Below are 23,762 nucleotides of genomic sequence, written 5' to 3'. Positions count from 1 at the left end.
TCTAAAGGTTGAAGTTGTACCATTGCCACGATGGTATACAAATTTGACAACTGAGCAACCAATCTCCCACCTAGATTTCAGTTCACGTCCTTTGAAATCCCAAACCTGAAAAAGCAGCACCAAATTCTACATCAAACATAAGCAAAAGGAAAATTTATAAAATAGGTATCTCATCTACACCCAGTACTGTATTGGACACATAAAATAGCAGAACCTTATCTTGGGTAACACACTCCTATCTCAGACACATTCAGGAGATCTTAGTCTAACCACATCTAACTTCCAGTATAGTGAGCACCGGATTCACATAACACGTCAGGTGCATCTGCTACTAAAGAAGAAAGCAGGCAAACAGGCTCTTCCATCTTTGGCAGCCACTAAGGAGATGAAAATCTATTTAACTGTTGCTACCAAAAAGAGTAAAAGAACACTTAGCACAAATTAACTAGCATACAGAATAAGCTCAGAGTCAAGCAATGGCAGACATAATTTTGTCAGAAGTTGCTATATAATACAATCATTCTACCCAAACTGAAGGAAATAAACTGTAAAATTAAATATAGAAATGTGCAGTTTTTTACTAGTTGAACAAATGTAATAACTAAGCAACGAATCCAAATGACACCACGATTCCCAACATGGACACAGAACTAGATATGAACAACCGCTATGGTGTAAACACAGCATTCAAACTTGAGACTATAACACAATTGGAAGAGCTCTTAACATCTAGAATATATCCTGTAACTGGGGGAAGATCTCATTCAACCTCACAAAAAGTTTTTTTAGTCATTCAAAGGGGGCTTGTATCAGCCTCCATGGAAGTGAAGACCTCGTGGCCTGAGATTTGAAAATATGGTTTTGTCAACCCTACAGACCTCTCAAACTGGAAATCAGGAATTGAAAATGCAACAAGCTACTCCAAACCGCGCTTCCCCAGTTACCTAGGCATTTCTGGTAACTCTTCTCCAAACCTACACCGATTTGGACAACAGATACTCTAGAAAAACATAAAACTACAAAAACTAGAAGCAAACCCACGACGACTCATGAAGGATACCCCTAGACAGATGTTAATATATATATATATATGATTGTAATGGACAATACCCATCAGGGGCATTTTGGTCATTTCACAGTCATGTAATAGGTTGTGTCCATTAGAGACAACAGTCTTTTATATTTTTGTTTCTTTTATTTTTATTTTAAATTTTGTTGAGGGTATTTTTGGAAATTCCCATAGAGTAGTTGGGATCTGCCCAACAACTCTATTTCTAGTTGTTGGGATCTCCCCAACTGCTCTATTTCTAGTCGTTGGGATCATCCCAACGGCTCTATGAGTCATGCTTTTGTGTATATAAGGGGGTGATCCCCCTCTTGTTTTTTCAATGCTTTCTCAAGCATCTTTCCACTCAAAAATATTTATATTTTTTATGTTGTGGCCCTCTACTGGCTTGCGTTTGTGAGATGGAGTTGTATTTTCCCATAAGTGGCACTTTGTATTTGTGTATTTTTGTGCTCTTGTAGCCCTTAGAGGCACTCTTTTTGTATTCCATCTTGTTTCATTACAGAAGACAAGTGAGTCTACAGGCAAAACCCTACAGCTATGCCACTTAAGTGCATGTGCCAGTTGCAAAAAACTTGGGTCTGGGGCTATGTCACACAGATACTCCATTTGGACTCCCATTTTGTATTCCCTTGTATACAACTCAATAAAAACTTTATAAAAATGACTGTCCTCGTATCCACAGTTGTATCGATGTGACATAGGGTGCGGATATGTGTGTGTGTGTGTGTGTGTGTGTGTGAACTTGGTTAAGGTTAACTGAGTCTAGTTTTGGCCAAAAATGGACCCCGGTGCGGTTGATTGCGCCTAACACTCTTGATGGCATGGGTGTGTTGGCCTTTTAGAAGAGTCTGTGTTACATAGGCCTACAGCTACAAAGATGATTAAACCCAAAGGACCCACCTTTCCCATCTGCCTAGCAAGCCTCACTGAGAGTCTTATAACCAAGCCTGAGTCATCAAAACCACCAGTCTCCTTAGGGTCCCAGGAAACCTAGTTCAGTCAAATTCCTTTAGACATGGAAAGATTGGATCACATGTTGTAAATCATCCTTCGACCATAGGTGGCTCAACCAATATGCCACTGGACACCAGGATGGTTGTTACAAACATTCACAGGGATTTCTGGAAGTGATGGTGTAAATTTCGTTAAGCTTTTAGTAATGATCTCAGTATATATTGGTAATGTTTCAACATATATTGTAGATGTTATGATTTATTCAATTTTATAAAATGTGACGCCCTCTTCTTACATGAATGCACATGCACATACGTGCATGTCACACACATGCACATGCAGACAGACTCTCTCAAACAATATAATCTTTCAAAATCACTTTTTGCTCTCCCTCCGTCCTTTTCTTAGGAGAAAAACATATCTAAGTGTTAACTGTAAGGGCAAGGCATCTACTGCTTGACAACATTCAATTCACATGTCACTACTCTGGTGCCTAAGCTCAGGAAAATCCTAATCATGAAAAAAAGGTTAGTTTAACCAATCATATTGCAGTCACAGAGCTGCTCTGCTCATTTCTTGCATGTTAAAATTAAAAAACACATCCATAATTCAGATAAATCAAATGATTCAACTGCAATCAGTGCAACACTAATATCAGGTTATGCTAGTGGACCCCAAGTAAAATATAAGCTTTCTACATGGCTCCAAAATGTCAGGCAAAGAAAAAAAAATGCCATCCACTAGCTTCGTGCAGTTACAATAAGCATATAATAAATGCATGGCAGCTCTTCATAAGCTGTTAGCTGTTAGCTGTCATCTGTCACATGGATATGGCTGCAGATATTGGGATATGACCACTTTTATGAAGTTTCCAATATGACTACTATATGAGGGACACAATACAGGGGCCAAAATGGAGAATTCATGTGACATAGCCTGTTAAACATGTGCATCGTCAACTTCAATTGGAAGAAACAATGACTCTTCATGTGTGATTGTGATTGTCATCTCATGAACTGTTATAACATATGCACATGGAATCCAACTAAACATGGCCGCAGATTTTTCCATTATCATTTCTAGTATGATATATGGAATGAAAATAGAAAACAAATAGTGAATCAGCCCAAGATACAAAGTACACATACATAGGATAGCGTGCATGCCCCTTGTGTTTTCTTTAGCATGATGGCATAAGTTCTAATGTTGAAGCACAAAAATATTTTGTAGAGGAATGCCAATTCAACGACCCTCAGTGTTAGCAACCCGCCAAGCAAAATCTGCTGTGACCATTTTCGATACTCTTCAAGCCATCAAGATGTTCATGCATTTACTAGCATGTGCAACTTTTACTTACGTAGAAAGTAGATTTGAGGTCCAATATGCAAATCCCCGTATAACAATTTTTCTTGACCTACCATATGACCTTTTCAGTAAAGCAATCATCAAATAAGAGGTTATTCTCATTCTTTATATACACCATAGACATTGGAAACAAGGTGATGCTATCATTGACAGGAAGTCAAAATTAATGGGCCAGAACACATTAACTCATTGCAAATCAAATTTAGGATCAACATTGGAAAAAATGAAGAAAATACTGAAACAGATATGCAAGCAAATAATCAAATGGGAAAAGACAAATAGGAAAATAGTCAAAAAAGACCTTTATATCACCATGATATCCACCACTGATCAAATGAGAATTGGTAGAATCACAAGCAATGCTGACCACTTCTCCACCATGAGCACAACCATTTGACTCAGAAATGTCCGCATAACAGCCTCGGCTGACCCCAGATTGGAGATTGAATCGCTCAATCCAACCACCCTCTGTCCCTAGTATAGCAAAGTTACCACAAACACTGATTGCACAGGCCTGCCATGAAAAGATATAATAGTGACAGAAGAAATACATTATAATTAACACAGATTGTACTACAGTTGCCGTCATCAATTTTGTGAAAAATATCAGGCAAGGATTTCCTGGGGAATTTTGATTCCCCTTCAAAAATTGGAAAGATAATGATTTTAGCATAATAAATTCATTTAGCCAATGTTTTAACTTTAAAGCATAGTCGCAAATATTGCTGAGGTTTTGAAAATCTCGCAATTTTATCGTGATACCTTCCAAATGAGTCAAGAATTGGTAAAAATATAACATATAAGCATACCTTAACTGGTGTTGGTTGATTTGGACACGGCGATAGTACATGTTTACCAAGAACAAAGTTTTGAAGCCGCCATACATATGCACGAGGCGTATCCATATGGCAGGTCACAACATTGCACCAATCACGCTCACGGATTTCGGCTGTGTTCGGATTTGACATGGAAAAAGCAGATGACACAGATAATCATAAGTGACCATATTGGGGAAAAGAAAGTTACATGACCAGAAATAAGACCAAGGTTAAATCACCTAGGAGTATCATGAAACATGGAGAGACAACTTGCAAGCAGAGGACGCTAAGGTTGTGTACAAGTCAAAGTTATGCAGGTTTTATGTTATGAGCAGAGTCATAGATATCGGCAATATTTTCAAAATATCATGATATTATCGTTGTATTTTTATCAAACGATATTATAGGTAAAATATCACAATATTTTGAAAACAACGCCAATTTGATAATATCATGAAAATATTGTGATATTATCACAAGAATATCGTGATATTGTCATGATAATATCCCAATATTATCAATTACAATTACTGTTTTTATTTGTTTTCTACATCTTAAATATGTTTTTCTTCTTTATTTTGCATTTTTTACTTATCTATTTTATTATATATGTATTTTGTTATCTAAACATGATATTTTCTTACTTAATTTTGTTATATATATATATATATATATATATATATAATTTTTTTTAAGCTTCGATATTTTTCCGAGATTTATCACAAAAACTATATTATCACAAGAAACACCGAGATATAGCCAATACGGATATTTGTGACTATGGTTACGAGAAAACTTAGCATGCTTCAGTGAAGAAAACTCGTGAAGGTTGTAATTTTCCTCTTCTCTAGAGAAGCAAGATCGAAATCTAAAGAAAAGTATCACTGTAGCATGCATTTGTCCTCATAATGGACAATGCTCCTAGAGATTAGTGCATCCCCTACACCAGACTAGTGTCAAGAGAAATTTCTTTGACAAAGTTCTTTAATCTCAAAATAACTCTACCAGTTCAGACAATTTATATAAAAGGAAAAAAAAGGCTCCAAGAGTCATAGGACCAAATCCAGCCAGGCTTGATCATTCACCTATGAATTCAGAAATGATAACATGGTGAATTGAAGTGTTAACATTTTTGCATCAAAATCTTAAAAAGTCATACCACAGTCAAATGAAATTACTGGCTTTAATTTGACTTCTTCTTCCTGAAAATAACAACAGAAAAGGTTGTTGAGGAACATGCAGGAAAAGAACTGGTAAACATTTTAAAGAAAATAACACACTAACCAATGCCCATTAAGCAGAAGAGAAACTAGTCTAAGAAGAAACAACAAATGATTTAGGGATGGCAGTAAACAAAGTTTGTACCAACATATATAATTGTATGTGGTCAAACCTTTTGTCTATGACTCTATGTCCATACCTTCACCTTATGTTTTTTGGCCCTCTTGGATACATGACGCTGAGAAAGCTCTTTAGATTGTTGGTCCTGACACCAAAAATTATATTTGGCGGTTAATGGAATATCACATTGAAGTTCCCCATTCCATCAGTCCAAAATGGAAACTGATAATACCCCATAAATGACCACCATGCAGAATGAAAAGGTGACATATAGAAATAATCATACTCCAATGCAAAAGAGTAAACAGCTAAATATGACATAAAATTGTAACCAATTGGATGATGGAAATATTGCAAAGTAACAAAATACAAAAAGTTGACGCCTTCTTTATATCTATAGATAGGCCATCGGAACCACCCAACAGCTATCTCATCTCTATTATCCATCAAGCAAGCGTGGAAAAACAAAAAAACTCCTTGCACCAGATTATTATCATAGAAGCCTTAGTTTACTATCATTTTTTGGACCAGAGTAAGCTAGTATGATAGAAATTTTATATAATAAGCTCATATTTTCGACTAGTTTAGCATTGATTGTTGCATGTTTTTCTTGCTGGAAATATCCTGAACCCACTGGTAACAAGTGCAGCCAACTAATTGCCCACAAAGGCTCAACACACCTGGTTAAGTGGGTCAGCTTAAGTTGTTCAAGCTGAAGGACTTCGAGAGTTTGATAACAAAAGTGTGCCCCTCTTGCCACAAAGACAAAGTAGCAGGCTCTCTCATGGGCAAGGGAGGTGGCCGAGGAGTTTTAAGTTTTAACTGCTTGAAGGTGTGCCATACAGAAGGGTGTCATTCTCTCCTGGAGCCCACCACCTCAGCCAAGGATTCCTCTCATTAAATATATATATATATATAGAGAGAGAGAGAGAAAGGGCCAAATAATTTGATTGTTGCTGAACTGCACTACATCATTTTAGAACCAACTAAAGTTGTAAAGAACACTACAGTGGCAATCTAAGGTCTAATACAAGAATGTGGTATCCTTGCAAATGAAACAATGCATCTCATTTGCAAAAAGAGAATCAAAGATTTCATGCTCAAGGTTGATCTCAACAAAGCCTTTGATTCTGTCAACTGGAAGTACCTTCAGTATTGCATAGCCTCCATGAACATGGATATTGTTTGGATTAAGTGGATACTAAACATCCTCCCCTCAAATGAAATCTCGAGAAGCATAAATAGTAAATCAAGCTTCTATTTTCCAATGGATCAGGGATTATATCAAGGCAACCTGTGCCACTACTTTTTGACATTGCATGCAAGGGGCTGAGTGTGTTATTTAGAAAGGCGAAGGAAAAAAGATTCTTCAAAAGGCTTGAAGGATGATGGTGTACCATCTCTTACCCACATCCACTTTGCTAATGAGCTTTTTATATTTGGTGAGGCAGAAAAAAACCAACTTTGGAGATTAGAAATGATTGGAGGAAAAGGATTCATGTGGAAGACCCAAAATGAATTTCTTTTTTGGTTCATATCGCTGACCCCAATTGTTTTGGGATGAAGGCGTAGTTGTTGTTGTTGTTGTTGTGGAGATTATGGATACTGTTTAGATACTTTTTCTCAGAACAAAATCTTCACAACAATGAGAACAAGACAAATTTGTTCAGTTCAATGTACCCCAGTCGTTCAAACATCGGGCCACTGCCATCTTTGAGTTTAATCTAGGCAAACTGCCAATGAAATACCTCAGTTTGAGCCTCAACAATGGTATTTCCATAATTATATACTAGGAAGGAGTTTTGGACATGGTGAAAACAAACTACAACCATGGAAAGCCATGTCTCTCTCTCTCTTGCAGGAAGAATCGTGTGATAAAGTATGTGCTTAATAGCATTCCCACTCATCTTCTCTACCTATACAGGATGCCGAAGAAGATTGAAAAGAAACTCTCAAAATCATTCGTCGTCTTTCTTTGGAGTGGTGTGGGAGACCACAACAAATTTCACCTTGTTAACCTTAGTATTAGGAAGTATTAGGAGATTTGGTACCTTAAGCAAGGTGTTTCTTGTCAAACTGTGGTAGAAGCCTGCTCATAAAAATGGTTGGTGGTTTGCAATGTTGAAGAACAAATATAAGGTAAGTGGTCATCCCTTCAACTGGAACTGGAGGTCGACTAGGAATAATTATTTGGAGGCATGACTAGTGTAAAGTCATGGAGGATTTCAAAGACAAAATAATCCTAAAAGTAGAAACTTGTGAGAAAGATAGATTTTGGTTAACCCATGATTAATGGGATAGCCAAGGTTGTAAGTACCGTATCGTTACCCGTATCGGTCGGGCCCAAAGTAACACCATATCGTATTGTATCGTAAATTTTTAATAAAAAAAATCAAGAAAAATCATAAAAAAACAGCACAAATTCTAAAAAAAAATCATATCACATGAAACAATGACGAATTGCACAAAATATAACCATAAAATTACATATGAAACATTTATTGTGAAATCAAGAAAAGTCCATGAGCTGCTATGAATGGCATGCATATCTCATAAGAAAAAAGTAAATTGTGAAATAATAAATAACACTAAGCTGACAAGTCATAAGATCCATAACACTGGATGTTTACATAAACAAAAACAAAATCCCCAAGTGGTTCTCAATACATAAAAATTTTAAATAACCATTTTTTTTTTAAATTCAAACAAAAATAAAGACTTCTTCTTACAAGAAATTAAGCCCCAAATCACTCTCAAGTTCTTTAGGAGCGAGCACAAACTCACCTTAAGAAGTCTTCATATATATTTCAAAAAAAAAAAGAATGAATTGAATGCAACATAAAATGCACCAATGTTGTTAAAAGCGTTGTGGCGTAGCGTAGCAAGCAAGGTGTAAGCCTCAGAATTTTTTTCTTTAACTTTAAAAAAAACTTTAAAAATATCTACAAATACAAATAAATAATAGAAATGCTTTATTGATAAAGTAACAATCAATAAGTAACAGAAAATTGCAAATAAATAGCGAAATTAACATTTTTTTCTTCTATAGAAAACTGCAAATATAAATAATTTTCTCCTTTTCTTTCTTTTTGTCTCGCTATCTCTCTCTCCCTTTTCTTTTTCTTTCTTTCTTTTTTTATTTCTTTTTCTTTCTTTTTTCTTTTTTCCTTCCGTTCTTCCTTTCTTTCTTTTTCTTTCTTTTTCTTTCTTTCTTCCTTTCTTTCTTCTTTCCTTCCTTTTCTTTCTTTCTTTCTTTCTTTCTCTTTCCTTCCATTTCTTTATTCCTTTCTTTCTTTCTTTATTTCCTTCTCTTTTCTTTTTTTCTATCTTTATTTCTTTCTTTCTTTTCTTTTTTTCTTTCTTTTCTTTTTTTCTTTCTTTTCTTTCTTTTTTTTTCTTTGTTGCGCTATTTACCTGTGCCTCAAAGCAAGCCGCACTATTTGCACCTTGAGGTGCGTTTTTTATAACTATGAAATGCATTAATTGTGCATCGTAAGATACACCCGATACAGGTATGATACACACCCGTGTCGATTAGGCACAAAGGGCCTCGCCTCAAGGCGAGGCGCACTATTTGCGCCTTGAGGCACGTTTTTATAACTATGAAATGCATTAATTGTGCATCGTAAGATACACCTTTTATCGGGGTGTATCGAACGATACACACCCGTATCGATTAGGCACAATGATACATATTGTACGATACAGTACGATGCTTACAACATTGGGGATAGCTTTGCGGTCAGCATACGCTTGTACTATTTACCAGTTAAAGGCATATTGATATCACCTTTCAAACAAACAGTTTCTCACTTGAAATTAAGGATTGGGTTCCCCCAACCAAGTCCTAGCTCCCATGGTTCTAAACTCCTTGAAGACTCCATTATGGTCGGGTAATGGATCTTTCTCCACCAAATCTTGTTACCTACCTTTTCTTGAATACATGAATAGCAATTCCCCTTCGAGCAAAATTTAGGTCCCCTATCCCAACCTGATGTCGATGATGTTCATATGGTCGGTGTATGAAAGTGACAACACAAGAACATCTCAAATGAAACAGGCTTCTATTTCGCAACATACTGTTATTTATGCAGCTCCAATGAAGAAAATTCATGGCACCTGTTTTAGATGCATCCAGCCTTCAATCAACTCCTAAGTTTAGCTTCATTAGATTGGGATCTAAGGCATGGTGATATTGCCATTGTTAGGGACATTTTTACTGGCCCCTTAAATAAGTGAAAAGGGGAAGAGATGGTGCTTTGTTTGGAAATGGTGGATCTTTCTTGCTTGGCGGCAGATCTGGGATAAAAAACCAAAGTTTTTTAAAAGACAGCAACAAGCATTCTAGCTATTCATGGCAGCATATGATCCCAGATTTCTCTCTACAAAAAGCACAAGTGGCCAGAGAATAATAGCAACCGGATAGGCCAAAACAGATTGGGAATGTCGACAACTAACTATGGGGATAGAGAAGGGAGACATTTTCACTTTCTGTTCCGGTTTCTCTTTTTTCCTTATCTTTGTATGTTATTTAATGGGGTTTTGTGCTTTTTAATGAAAGGCTCGTCTTTCCATTCAGAAAAGGGAAAAACCTAAATGTTCAAGGAAATAATGATAAGCAACACACACCTGAATAACTGAAAACAGGCGGAAAGCCCGATCTTGACCAGCTGAGAGAATATGCCGTCCATTGTTATAGAATCTAGCATCAAAGGAATTGATTAACAAAAACTGTTAAATCTGTAAAGAGTGATATAGCCACAATCCTGTTAGAACTGTTCAAAAGAAAATCCAAACATGACATCAAGAAATAAGAATCGATGTCCACATAAAGTATGAAGTTTCCTACATATTGATGCTGCACTATTCTCACAAAAGCACAATAAATACACTTAACAAAATAATTAGAGCAGAAGGCAAACATCACAACAGATGGGATTTAAAAATAACTCAAATGATATCTCGCTTTTTGCTGAACATCGGTGCTTGACCGAGATTTTGAAACAGCAATACCAATAAAGCTATATGCTCATCCATTGATCTTATCAGAACAAAACAACAAACACGGTTTCTTTTGGTAATGTGACATTATATTCTTTTAAATTTGGTTCAAAGAAAAGCCAAAAACACAGAATCTTCTTTCTGTTATCATAGCATTGAAAATGACAGAAGGTAAGTTTGGAAGATCACAAGATTGCAAGCTAAAAGGCATTGATGTACTAAATTCACAGCCTGGATGTGCAGAAAGAAATGAAAAAAAGAAGACCAGATTGCATGAGTACATTCTTCTCACCTTACGCACAGAGGTGGAGCACTATGGCCACTTCGAAAACGTAGCAAACGACCCTCCCCATCACTTGTGTCAAATATCCACATCTAAAAACAAATAGAAGAACCTGCTTCAATTAATGAATAATAAAAGTAAAAAACATATGGCTGCTAGAACCCAACCATTGTCAGGAAAATAAAAGTCTGTTTGCATAAAAATTGCTTTTTAAGACATATATACATGTGTATGTGGTCTGTATACTAAGTTACTAACAATTAACGCAAGTAATCTAAAGATATGCTGAGACACAACAAGAACATGGTTCAGATTAGACATAGAATTAGAACCATCATCAAGCTCAAATGAACAACCAAATGAATTGACTTGCAGGAGCAGATAATTGTCAGCCCGTACAGGGGTGGCTCAATATGCTAGAAAGTGGAACTAGGAAGATAAACGTGGGAGATGGGCATTTAGAAGTTCAAAGCCTATAGTTAGAGCTTGCGCTGGACTCACATTAGGCATGATTGCATAGAGAATGACTCAGTTAATCTAACTCGCTTGCATGACCTCATAAGGCCATTTTGGATCCTGTTGGGCACCAATTCACTTGTTTTCAGCATAAACATATTAGGCCCACTCTTATTCAGGCCTGCTTTCTATTAAGTTCTGTTACTTTTCCCCATTGAAACCTTTAAGGCTATGTTTGGGAGCATTGAATCAGAGGTTGTGCTGTGGTTTCCGCATTCTCTCATACTCTCTTGCTATTTGGGAGCAGTGACATTGCTGAAACGATGTGTTGGGACTGGTGTTGGGCTTGGAGGTTGTGTTGTGGTTTTCGCAATGCTCTTGTACTCTCTTGCTGTTTGGGAGCAGCGACATTGCTGAAACGATGTGTTGGGACAGGTGTTGGCAGGCCCAACACCACAGTTCAACACCTTTCACGAGAGGATGTTTTTGGCAACTCCATCACTCAACATCACACATTGCCAAAACGATGTTTTGGCAACACACTGAAACTGTGTTTCCATCCCATAGGAAGGCTTCCAAACATAGCCTAACATCTCCTTTCCCCAAGCAGGCCTTATGGGGCTTGTGGCTTCTGCATGGCTTATACCTATTCATCGAATTCCTTCACAATTAAATAGGAAGCATGGGGCTATTAACATGGTCAACAGAGATTCCATGTGTAGGGTGGAGGTGGAATCAATTAGAACATTTATTTTGTTCATGTTCCTTCCTTTGAGGTCTGAGTGAGTGAGCTTCACCTGCATGGAACATAGGGAGTATGAGGATTCCATCTATAAGGATGCTTTTCTCATTTAATGGATAAGAAGAAGAAGAAATGGCTGCAGATATGGAAGTGGCAGCTTATGCTTGATAGCACATCTAATTACGGTGGAAAAGAAGACTTTCGAGGAGCTCCAGAAAGTTAACAATACGTCCATCTATATAAGTAGTGTTCCATTTATCTTTTTGTTGAGGACAAATGGGCTAGTCTAGGCCTCAACTGGTTGAGGGAGTGATTAATTTCTTGATTTTACTCTTTTTAACTGTTTTTAATTATTTTTCCACCTTCCTGTTAGCTCTGGCCTCTCATTCACCCTCTTCTTTTTAGTAAAAGTAAATTTCCTCCCAAAAAGAACAAAAAGAGTTCACTCAATTATGTGCAAAGAATTTCATCAAACAACAGCATGCTTGATAATAGACACTAATCAGTTCTCCTAGTGCCTACGTAAAATGAAGACATATCCACACCTAAAACATCTTGAGTATTACCTAGTGTCTATATAGTACAGAAGATGACAATCTCAGAGCAAGACTGAAATCATGTTGCAAGAATAAGACAATCAAGCTTGTGAATGCAATAAAGAACACACATTAATTAGATACGAGAAGAAAAGCATGAAGGTGTATGAAGACCGCAGAGCAGTTTTGCTGTAGATTATATTAAAAATACAAAAATCTCTTACCTTAGGATATCAAAGAAATGTTAATGTTGTAGTTGTCCACCCATCTAAATGGCAACTAAATTTTCCTCATCAATAGTCAGTGCTGATATATAAAGGCACGGCAACGTTTAGGTTTCTCACTAAATTAGCACTTTTTTTGGTGTTGTATTTTTCAGCATGCATGGTCTTTTCGATAAACACCGAAAGTAACTATTAAGAAAAAGAATTACAGCTCTTACAAGCCAACCATAAAGAATTTATATCAAAAAAATAAGTAAATAACAGAAATAGAAAGTAAAACTTTGTTGCTAAATACCAATGAGGGAAAGCAAAAACCGTGCCACATTCAGCACGAAGAAGGTCCTCAATTACCCAAGTAGTAAACACAAACTCTAATAATCCCCGAGATCAGAAAAAATATTAATGGCAATCAGCCCTAATGATGTCGTGCTAGAATATCCCAATTCCCAAGCAATGCCTCTCTTAAAATATGTAAAGTGACATCTAAAGTGCCTGCCTCTAAAACAGAAAAGCCACCCTGTCTTGATTCCAAAAAAGTGCCCTTACGAAGCATAGGGAAATCTTGTAAAGTATTATTCTTGCAAGAAACGAAAACAACCCAAAGGGAATACACCTTTGTAAACATCCAAAGAACAGGCACTTTGTAACTTCTCTTTGATGGTTCTTCAACCAAGATAGTGGAATAATCCGGTGAATATGTTGTTATCCTGGAAGTGTTTACAAAATTCTAGTTAAGATACTCCTAATGAAACTCATGAAGGCACCTACTTTCATTCCTTCAATTATATTTCCATCAAAAGCAAAGGCATCTTGTATAGCATTATAATGGTGTATCCTCAACCAGAAGAAGGAATGTTTCTCTATTCCTAAAGAAGAACCTAGAGAATGTCTTGAATTTTGTGAATAGGGTTTTCTAATAATTTTCTAGGAGAATTGGACTCTGTTCTTGTGACAGGAAAATGGATTGGCCGTGACTCTCCCTCTCCATACCCCAACACACTAATCAGGCAGCCAGAAGATTATTTGATTTAGTGGGAAACAAGGTTAACCAATCTTTGCTCTATGGTGAAAGTTTCCCTCAGCTTCATTACATGTTGGTGCATTCAAACAGGTTTCAATGTGTGAGACTCTCAAACCAGATTAATAAGAATGTTATTTAAACCATGGTAATCATGGAAAATGTGATTTCACTAAAGTTTTGGACTAACAATAGATTAAAAAATTAATTCACAGATATTTGACTTGGTCAACTTCCAGCTGGAGGGGAGTATGGTAACAGAAACAAAAAAATACATTCAGTCGCCTAACCATTTGCTACCTCAAATTTCCACTGAATCAAAAGAAAGAAGTAATTGGACTATGACCAAGAAAAGTTACGAAGGCTTTCTTTGGCAAGACCAAAGGTACTGGCAACCACAAAATTCACTGGAGATAAAATTAATTTCTTTAGGATGCTTGAACAGAACGTGTTTCCAACTTCTGCCAGCTCAAAAACGGGCTAGCTGCACTAAATGTCTCACATTGGTACACAAAAATCAGATATCTAAGATGTCAATCATGGTCATCAAAGTATCTCTTGTTGCACGTAGAATGCTCAACAAAGTTGCAGTTGCAAAATCAAATTTTGTACATAGGAGACAGAGCATAACTCTGTCTGCATCTTCCAGAATGTAGCTCCACATGTAAAAGGTCAGTCTGTTTTTTCCTTAACAAAGTCACAGAAGATTGATTAGTTGACTCTAGTTGAGTGGAAGATAATCTTACCCCAACTGAAAGGACCACCATGATCTGGGCATTGATCAATGAACCAAAACTCACTGACTTACCACAGTGCAGGATGGCCTAAGCAGCCAACTCAAGGTGAACACTTACAATCATAATGGTCTATCCTCTTTGCTCTAGAAGCAATTGCTAAAAGTTGTCGAACCATGAGAACAAGTGAACAAGCCATCGGGAAGCTTGGGTCACTGATTCTGAAGCATGTAAAGAAATGATCACCAGCTTTTAGCGGAAAATAGAAAATATTCTAACCCCACATCTCTAGGTGAAAAACCTTCCTCTCTAATCTTTATTCCCCAAGCATATCTTACTGCAAGATATTTTTTGCATTGTGCAGCTCAAAAGAAGATTCTTGAATGTGAACTTCAAGATATATCCATTCTTAGTACCTTTGACATTCCTATGTCCAAAGAGGTAGACAATATCCTCTAGTAAATGATTCTTTAGAAAATCTAAAACAATGGTTATTCCTACGGTGATACAATCCACAAAGGAAGAGGCAAACAAGTTTGGAGATGGACCAGATGGTTTTCTATGCATTGGACAAAAACAGATACTTCTGCTACTAATCATATACAAGACCAATTTTCCATTTAGCTATTTGCTGAAATGAAGTGGATGTTGAAGCGCTTTTGTGGGGTAGATCCACCCTAATAGAGCAGTGAAGTACATACATTAGCATGTCTTAGCACTTATTGGCTACGTTTCTACATACCACGTGTACCATTCTGATTTATCAATGAACAGAACATTGCACAAAAAGTGACCAGATGACCAAAATATTTTCAAGCAAAAATCCGTCAAGAGTCAAGTTATAAGATGTGAAAAACAAAAAGATCACAAAAATCATATTATGCTACTACAGAAAAGAAAGCTGTAACTTCATGAAAAATAAAGGAAATTCATCAGCAAATCCACAGCAACCAAAATATACATATTTAACCACTAGCTAAATTTTCTGTATGTATGAGTATGAAATGTCAATCATAAGTTTAAGGCATCACACAGCATTAAAAATATGACTACATCTTAAGTTTCACATATTGAACATTGTACATTAATAAATTACAACCACGAACCCACTGATATCCGGCTGAAAAACAAAATAGACCACAATCATATTAATCAATTAAGCCTTTAATGAAAAACACCAATGAAGGTAGACACGTTGTCTATTTGATGAAACAAATTGGGGGGGAAATCAGAAGAAAACCATACTTTGATTGAATTGTCAGTAGCAGAACTCATAAGGACAGGTTCATTAGCAAGGAAGTGCAGAGATGTAATTGTGCCATCATGAGCATCTTTTATGACAGACTGAAGTCTTTGCTTCTCAAGATTCCATACACTGATGATACCAGATGAGCCACCAGATGCAAGAAGAGGCTGTCCATCTACCAAACAAGACAAGGTTAAGATATAATTTAAAATGTTAAAGATCATTAAGAGATCAACAGTTGGATCGATTCCAAAAATATATCACCTTATAAAAGATGTATAAATTCAAAAAGGTTTTCTTCATTCCAAACAAAAAGGTGACGAAATATAAAGCATAACATTGTGAACCACTTTGTTGAGAGCTATCACAAAAGATACTACAAACTGAGAGAAACAGAAAACCAACCACATTTCTACATCACTGTATGACTCAAGGGTTTAAAGAAGTTGAGGATGAAGCTCCCTAAAAAGTTTTCATAACTATGAATTCCATCATGGTCAAGCATAGTTTATTAGATGGTAGATTTTAAATTAACTAGAGGGGCACTCTCAGAAGGGTAGCTTAATTAGTCTGCTCTCATTCTTCATGTTTTCAAATATAATTATCCTTGTAATATAACTTGTGTCCGCCACTTCTTTTGTTCAAGATTGGATAAACATATGCAGATAAGCTTCTGCTTCAAAATGCTACCTTTCTACTGCTAATTTGTAACATTCTATGCAAAGTCGCCCAATGAGAGCAAACCAGAATCAAATAGGGACAAGTAAAAAATAGTGACGAGTGAACCATTTGAATAGATGACTTTAACTGTCCTATCCAGGGAGATGATGCAACAGTAGTACTTTAAGAAAACCATACTGGGTATACATTTATCAGAAAGATCGCTTTTGTTTATTGGGTCAGTGCTTTTTGATTTCCAAACAAATGATGTTATTTTGTGATAAGAAAAGTTACTCCTAATGAAGGGGGTGTAGTAAGATCCAGATTATGGAAAGTGTAGAGCATTTGGCGAAACAGAAGTGCATGTAATTGGCATATACATGTTAGGGCAGATACCTAGATTGGTAAAGAAAGAATACAGTATTAGATAAAATAAAGAAGCAGCAACAGGCATAAGTGAAAACCAAGTACCACAATTTATGCATTCACCTAAAAGCAACCATATACAAGCTGTGAAGAAAATATTGAGGTAAGTGAAAGGCATTATTATAGATGGGTCAGTGTACAGAGCAAACATATGAGGTTCTGCCATGCATACGACACTAATGGTTATGGCATGTTCAGATGCCAATTGGGGTCAGATTCCAATATAAGAAGATCCATGACTGGCTATGTCACATGGGTGCGGGTGCGGCACTTTCAAAAAACCCGGGTGCGGGGTGCGGAAAAAATATAAAAAAAAAAAAAAATATATATATATATATATATATATATATATATATATATATATATATATATAAAGTCCAAAAGTTGGACATAAATGACCCTGGGCGTGTTGACTGTACCCAGGGTCAGGTTGACCGCATCGGGTGCAGGTGCGGGTGCAACACGGGTGCGGCACCCAATTGAAGAGTCCATGTGACATATAAGTCCAAAAGTTGGACATAAATGACCACACCGGGTGCCGCACCCCCACCCGCGTCGCGTCGACGCAGGTGCGGCACCCAGTTGGGTGAGTCCCTGTGACATAGGTTTTAACCTATGTCACATGGGTGCGGGTGTGGGGGTGCGGCACTTTCAAAAAACCCGAGTGCGGGGGTGCAGCAAAAATATAAAAATTATATATAAAGTCCAAAAGTTGGACATAAATGACCTTGGGTGTTAGGGTCGGGTTGACCGCATCGGGTGCGGGTGCGACACGGGTGCAGCACTCAGTTGAAGAGTCCATGTGACATATATAAAGTTAAAGTCCAAAAGTTGGACATAAATGACCCTAGGTGCGGTCACCGCACCCAGGGTCACGTTGACCGCACCGGGTGTCGCACCCGCATGCGCTATTAGAATATGAATAGACATGGATCCCTTATTGGATCCATATCCATTTCATGTTTTATAATGTTGTAATTTGTTTTTCTTATACAGGGCATTTTTGTCTTTGTAAAAGGGTTATAACCCTATTTAATATAATGAAGGTTTACCGCAGCCGACTGTATGAAAGAAAAGTGGTTGCTGATTCTCAGAAAGCATGAGTTCCCCTCTTCCTCCCTTCCCATACCTTTCTCGATTTCTCCAACAACAAGTCCTGTCAGTCGAAGGGCAGTTTTATCATGGTATCAGAGCAGAGAGTCTAACGGCGTCATCAGACTCTTCCAGAAAGTACGTCAAAGAGGTTTGCTTCAAAATCCAAATCCTTCTTCTACTGTCCTCTTATTATTTCTTCTTTTCTTCCTCTGATATTCTTCTCTCAAACCCTTGTCTGTTTCTTTTCCTTCTTCTCTCTTAACGCCTCCTTCTCTCTTAACGCCTCTTTTGTGTTTCTCGATCTCATTGTTATTTCTTAACTTCTGGTGTTACATTATTTATCCTTTTGGGTTGCTGTTAAATTCATCATATTTTTTTTCTCTGGGTTGCTGTTAAAACGTGATACGACTCTGTTCTTTCTTTCATTCATATTACTCTCTGGGTTGTTGTTAAAGCTTTCTTTCATTCATATTCCTTTCTAGGTTGTTGTTAAATCATTATTTTTCTAGGTTACTGTCCTTAAAATCAGAAAATCAATATATTTTTGGTTGATTCCTTGGACTCTGATCTGCATATTTTGTTGTGGGTATCTTTCCTGGATCACATTACACCTTCGTTTCAGCATATGCCTCTTGTTTTACATCACATCAACATATTATTTTAGTATTTGGATTCTGCTGACAACATTATCAGCCTTCAGTTTTGAATATTTGGATTCTGCTGACAACATCGTTAGCCTGCAGTTTGCCTGATCAAAAAAAATCTCTTTGAGCCTCAATTCGGTCATGGACCCTTCTTTCTCCCAATCTGCTCTTTCTTCTAGCTTTTTGGATCAACTCGTTTCAGAGAAACTCAATAACAATAACTTCTTGACCCGGAAAAGACAGATAATACCCTTTATTAAAAGTCAAAAACTCTTTGGACACTTGGATGGATCTGTCCCAGCCCCATCAAAATTTGTTGTGCAGGAAATTAAAGATGCAGGTGAAGCTATCTCGACTAAACTCACTCGAAACCCTGAATTTGTTTCCTGGATGAAACATGACCAAGCTCTAGTTGCATATATTACCTCCACCTTATCCCAGGAAGTTCTTATTGTCATTTCTGATGATTGCTCTGCCAAGGAGCTATGGGAAAGATTGGTTCATACATATTCACAGATTTCAAAAGCCAGAATCATGTACCTTAAGCGTGAATTCCAATTACTCAAAAAGGAGACTATGAATATTATGGAATTCCTAAACAAAGTCAAGAGTATCACTGATCAGCTAGCAGTGGTGGGGTGTAAGGTATCAGATCGAGACATGGTGCAACAGACATTGAATGCATTGGGACAAGAATATCATGTGTTTGTGACCTTGTTATGTCTACCTGAGCTCCCTAGCTTTAAAGATCTACGAGCCAAGATGTTACAATATGAGGCCACGTTGAAGGGTTTAACAGGTGAAGCAAGTGGACAATCTGATTCTCATGAAGTCCTTGCTACAGGCTTTGGTTTAGGGCGCGGACGTGCGGACAATTATTTTGGTGGAGGACGAGGAAGAGGGAGGGGTGGGCAAGGAGGACGAGGATTGCTCCCCACTCCCAGTGGATCATCCAATTTATTTGAAGTCAGAACAATAAGAGTGTTCCCATTTGCTATCAGTGCAACAAATGTGGCCACATCAAAGCCAACTGCTGGTTCAATCCCCAAAATCCTCAAAACCGCAATAGAATACAAAACAATAGAAATGTTGCTACATCAGGATCTGCAGGTATTTTTCGGATCCGTGATGATGCTAAGGATCTTCTCTTGTCTGCTATGGCTAACCTGAACATGAAACAGAATGATGATGGAATATGGTATGTTGACTCTGGGGCAACAGCTCATGTCACTGGCAATGCAGGTAAGTTCTCTACTTTAATTACCTATATTGGTAAATCTAATACTGTAACTGGAGATGGGACTCACCACCCTATTTCAAATATAGGCAACGTCCTCATCCCTTTGTCTGAATTCTCACCCATTCCTTTATCTAATGTTGTCCATGCATCAAATATAAAGAAAAACATTGTTTTTGTTTCTAAGTTTGTTGATTCTACCAATTCATCTGTTGAATTCACTCCTACTTCTGTTTTTGTCAAGGATCTTCAAACGAAGAAGATGTTCACTAAATGGGAGCGACGTGGAAACATGTATGTCTTCAACGAAGATCCAGCCTCCACTGTTCTGAAGCCCCCCAAGTCTGATCACGTCTCTAGAAGTGTTTTGAGTATATCCCAATGTAATAAGCCAGAACTTTGGCATTCCCGTCTTGGTCATTGTAGTCAAGTCTTTATTGAAAAATTAGTGTCCAATGGTTTCCTTCCAGAGTCTGTTTCACCCTCGTTGAAGAATAAAATGTGTTTCAGTTGTCAGGTCTGCAAAAGTCATGTACTTCCTTTTCATCAAATAAATAAAAGAGCCTCCATGCCTTTTGAGATAATATGTTCTGATGTTTGGGAACCAACCCCCAATGTTTCCTCCTCTGGAAGTAAATATTGTGTATCCTTTATTGACAGTTTTTCTCGCTTTACCTGGATATTCTTCATGAAACACAAATCAGAGGTTTGTCTTATTTTTCGTCATTTTCATGCCTACGTTAAAACCCAATTCTTTTAAAATATTCAAATTCTCCATCGGTGAGAGTATTCCTCCAAAGAATTTTTATATTTTCTCCAAGATAATGGGATACATCGTAGAGTTTCTTGCCCGTACACTCCACAACAAAATGGAATTGCTGAACACAAACACAGACACATTGTGGAAAGTGCAATGAGCATGATGCATGGTTCTAACATCCCTGTTAGTCTTTGGACAGAAGCTTTTCATAATGTCACTCATGTGATAAATCGCCTTCCTATGCCCATTCTTGAAAATCAGTCTCCCTATTATGTTCTCCACGGTGTACATCCAAATTATGATAAGCTACGAGTTTTTGGATGCCTATGTTATGTACATATTGATAGATCCCTGAGAACTAAATTTCAGGACAAAGCCTCTATATGTCAATTTGCTGGTTATGCAGATGAACACAAGGGTTACAGGTGCTATGATCCTGCAAGCAAAAGAATCAGAATTTCCAGAAACGTTTTTGATGAAAATAGTTTTCTGGAGAATGAAGCGGATCACAATCGTGAACATATTGACACTACTGATAATTGGTATGATCCATGGCTCAGTGCTGAACTTGTTTCACATGCAGCGGAACACACTAATCTGGCTTCTGAAAGCATATGTGATGAGACAACTTCAGATGAGGCATCAAGAATAGAATGTTTGAGATACAAAGGGAATGTCTATACCAGGAGGCTCAAAGAGCAAACAGATGTGCCTGCTAAAGAACACGTGGCATTGTCCAATAACGGAGATGCACCAAGAAGATCTGGCAAGATAAGACATCCTATTGAAAAGTGGGTGAGTTATGATAATTTTTCAATGGATTTTCAGGTTTTTCTATACAAGATTGAAAAAAACGAACCACTTGGTTTTTGTCAAGCTATTCATTCTAACAAATAGATTAAAGCGATGAATGAGGAAATCGAGGCGCTTCATGAATGTCAAGCATGGGAGATAGTTGGGCGTCCCCCAGATAAAAATGTTGTTGGCTCAAAATGGGTTTATAAGATTAAATATAAACCGAATGGTAGCATTGAACGGTACAAAGCACGCCTTGTTGCCAAAGGTTTTACTCAAGAATACGGTCAAGATTACGATGAGACATTCAACCCAGTGGTGAAAATGGGAACTATTCGTATTATTCTTAGCCTGACAATTGAACATGAGTGGACTCTTAGTCAGCTTGATGTTAAAAATGCATTTCTGCACGGGGACTTAAAAGAAGAAGTTTACATGGAGCAGCCTCAAGGTTATGCAGAGGGAGACCCAAAGAAATATGTATGCAAACTAACCAGAGCATTGTATGGCTTAAAGCAAGCCTCCAGATCATGGTTTGAAAGTTTCTCCTTAGAAATTCAAAACCACGGTTTCATCCGTTCCCAACTAGATCATTCTCTATTCATATACAAGGATGGTACTACTGTGGTTTTCTTATATATGTTGATGATATCGTGATCACTGGTTATGCCCCTTACTACATTCAGTGAATTAAAGTGCTATGTGGTTCAAGATAAAAGATCTTGGGGAACTGAGATATTTTCTTGATGTAGAGGTGGACAGACAGGATGGAAAAATGTCATTGGCTCAACACAAATACACTCTTGATCTTCTAGCCAAAGCAGTAATGAGAGATTGCAAACCTCTGCCTACACCCAGTGTTATCAATCAAAAGCTCAACATTTGTGATGGTGAGTTGTATCCTGATGCAAGCAAGTATCGTAGTATAGTGGGCATGTTACAATACCTCACTTTTACTAGACCTGATATCGTATATTCTGTAAATCAAGTATCTTAGTTCATGCATGAACCAAAAACTGGTCACATGGATGCCGTCAAACGTATTCTTCGCTATCTAAAAGGCACGGTGGGTGATGGACTCACATATGTTCAGTCTTCATATGGGACACCAAAACATGATATATTGGCTTACACAGATGGAGACTGGGCAGGGGACCCAGATGAAAAGAGATCTGTTTCAGGATACTGTGTTTTTATTGGAAAGAATCTTGTCTCATGGAGCAGTAGAAAACAGAAGGTTGTGGCAAGATATATCACAGAAGCTGAGTATAGATCTATGGCAGCTGCCACAGCTGAAGTGACCTGAATTAGGCATCTACTTACAGAAATGGGAGAGAATGTCTCAAGTTCGAATCTTATGTGTGATAATAAAAGTGCCATACAAATTGCAATCAATCATGTTCATCACAGTCGGACCAAGCATATTGAGATTGACCAACATTTCACCAGACAAAAGATAGCAGACAAATAAATTGAACCAGTTTATGTGTCTTCAGAAGACCAAGTCGTTGATGTGTTCACAAAAGGTCTCAAAAGGAACCGTTTACTGGTATCTGAAGACCAAGTCGTTGATGTGTCTTCTGGTATCTGAAGAACAAGTTGCACATGGTTTACTCCCATGCACAACTTGAGGGAGGATATTAGAGGACATGGATCCCTTATTGGATCCATATCCATTTCGTGTTTTATAATGTTGTAATTTGTTTTTCTTATACAGGGCATTTTTGTCTTTGTAAAAGGGTTAAAACCCTATTTAATATAATGAAGGTTTACCACAACCGACTGCATGAAAAGAGGCTGATGATTCTCAAAAAGCATGAGTTCCCCTCTTCCTCCCTTCCCATACCTTTCTCGATTTCCCCAACAACAAGTCCTGCCAGTCGAAGGGCAGTTTTATCATGCGCACCCGCGTTGCATCGCGTCGACGCAGGTGCGGCACCCAGTTGGGCGAGTCCATGTGACATAGATGACTGGTTATTGACTTATTGTATTTATTTGGTCTCTTGGTCAGTTGCACAATCTAATATAAAAGAAGAAAGCCATGCTATGGCTGTTGCAACTGCAGAAGTATTGTTAGTATGTCATTTGTTGTCTTTGCTACATCAAGAAACTGGAGAGCCACTAGTATTTTGTGACAAGCAGAGTACAATTGCAATATCCATCAATATAGTTCAGCATGGGAAAATGAATCATGTGGAATCAGACAAGCATTTTGTTTCTGAGAAGGCTAAAGATATTGTTGAAGGAGATTATCAAATTGTAGATATTTTTTGTGAGGCATTGGTCCTTGAAGACGACACTATCTGTGGCCCTTAACCATGTAGAATTTGAGGGGGGATTGTAAAGAATAGAGGCATT

General features: G+C 37.5%; 1 protein-coding gene across 1 annotated transcript in view; it reads right to left on the bottom strand.

The window, feature by feature from the left end:
- LOC149843312 (transducin family protein / WD-40 repeat family protein) overlaps nucleotides 1–23,762 on the bottom strand; it is a 58,800-nt gene that overhangs the window by 6,186 nt on the left and 28,852 nt on the right. The window contains exons 6-13 of the mRNA XM_090001778.1: nucleotides 15,787–15,962; nucleotides 10,841–10,923; nucleotides 10,177–10,249; nucleotides 5,627–5,692; nucleotides 5,366–5,408; nucleotides 4,198–4,337; nucleotides 3,690–3,902; nucleotides 21–105 (exon numbers count right to left, since the gene is read on the bottom strand). Coding sequence (XP_089857904.1) covers nucleotides 21–105; nucleotides 3,690–3,902; nucleotides 4,198–4,337; nucleotides 5,366–5,408; nucleotides 5,627–5,692; nucleotides 10,177–10,249; nucleotides 10,841–10,923; nucleotides 15,787–15,962 — 879 coding nt within the window. The remainder of the gene's footprint in view (nucleotides 1–20; nucleotides 106–3,689; nucleotides 3,903–4,197; nucleotides 4,338–5,365; nucleotides 5,409–5,626; nucleotides 5,693–10,176; nucleotides 10,250–10,840; nucleotides 10,924–15,786; nucleotides 15,963–23,762) is intronic.

Source organism: Nuphar pumila, chromosome 3, assembly GCF_984573655.1.
Source record: "Nuphar pumila chromosome 3, dmNupPumi1.hap1.1, whole genome shotgun sequence".
Lineage (NCBI taxonomy): Eukaryota > Viridiplantae > Streptophyta > Magnoliopsida > Nymphaeales > Nymphaeaceae > Nuphar > Nuphar pumila.
Note: the sequence above shows the minus strand (reverse complement) of the source record. Positions and strands in the feature narration are given on the sequence as shown.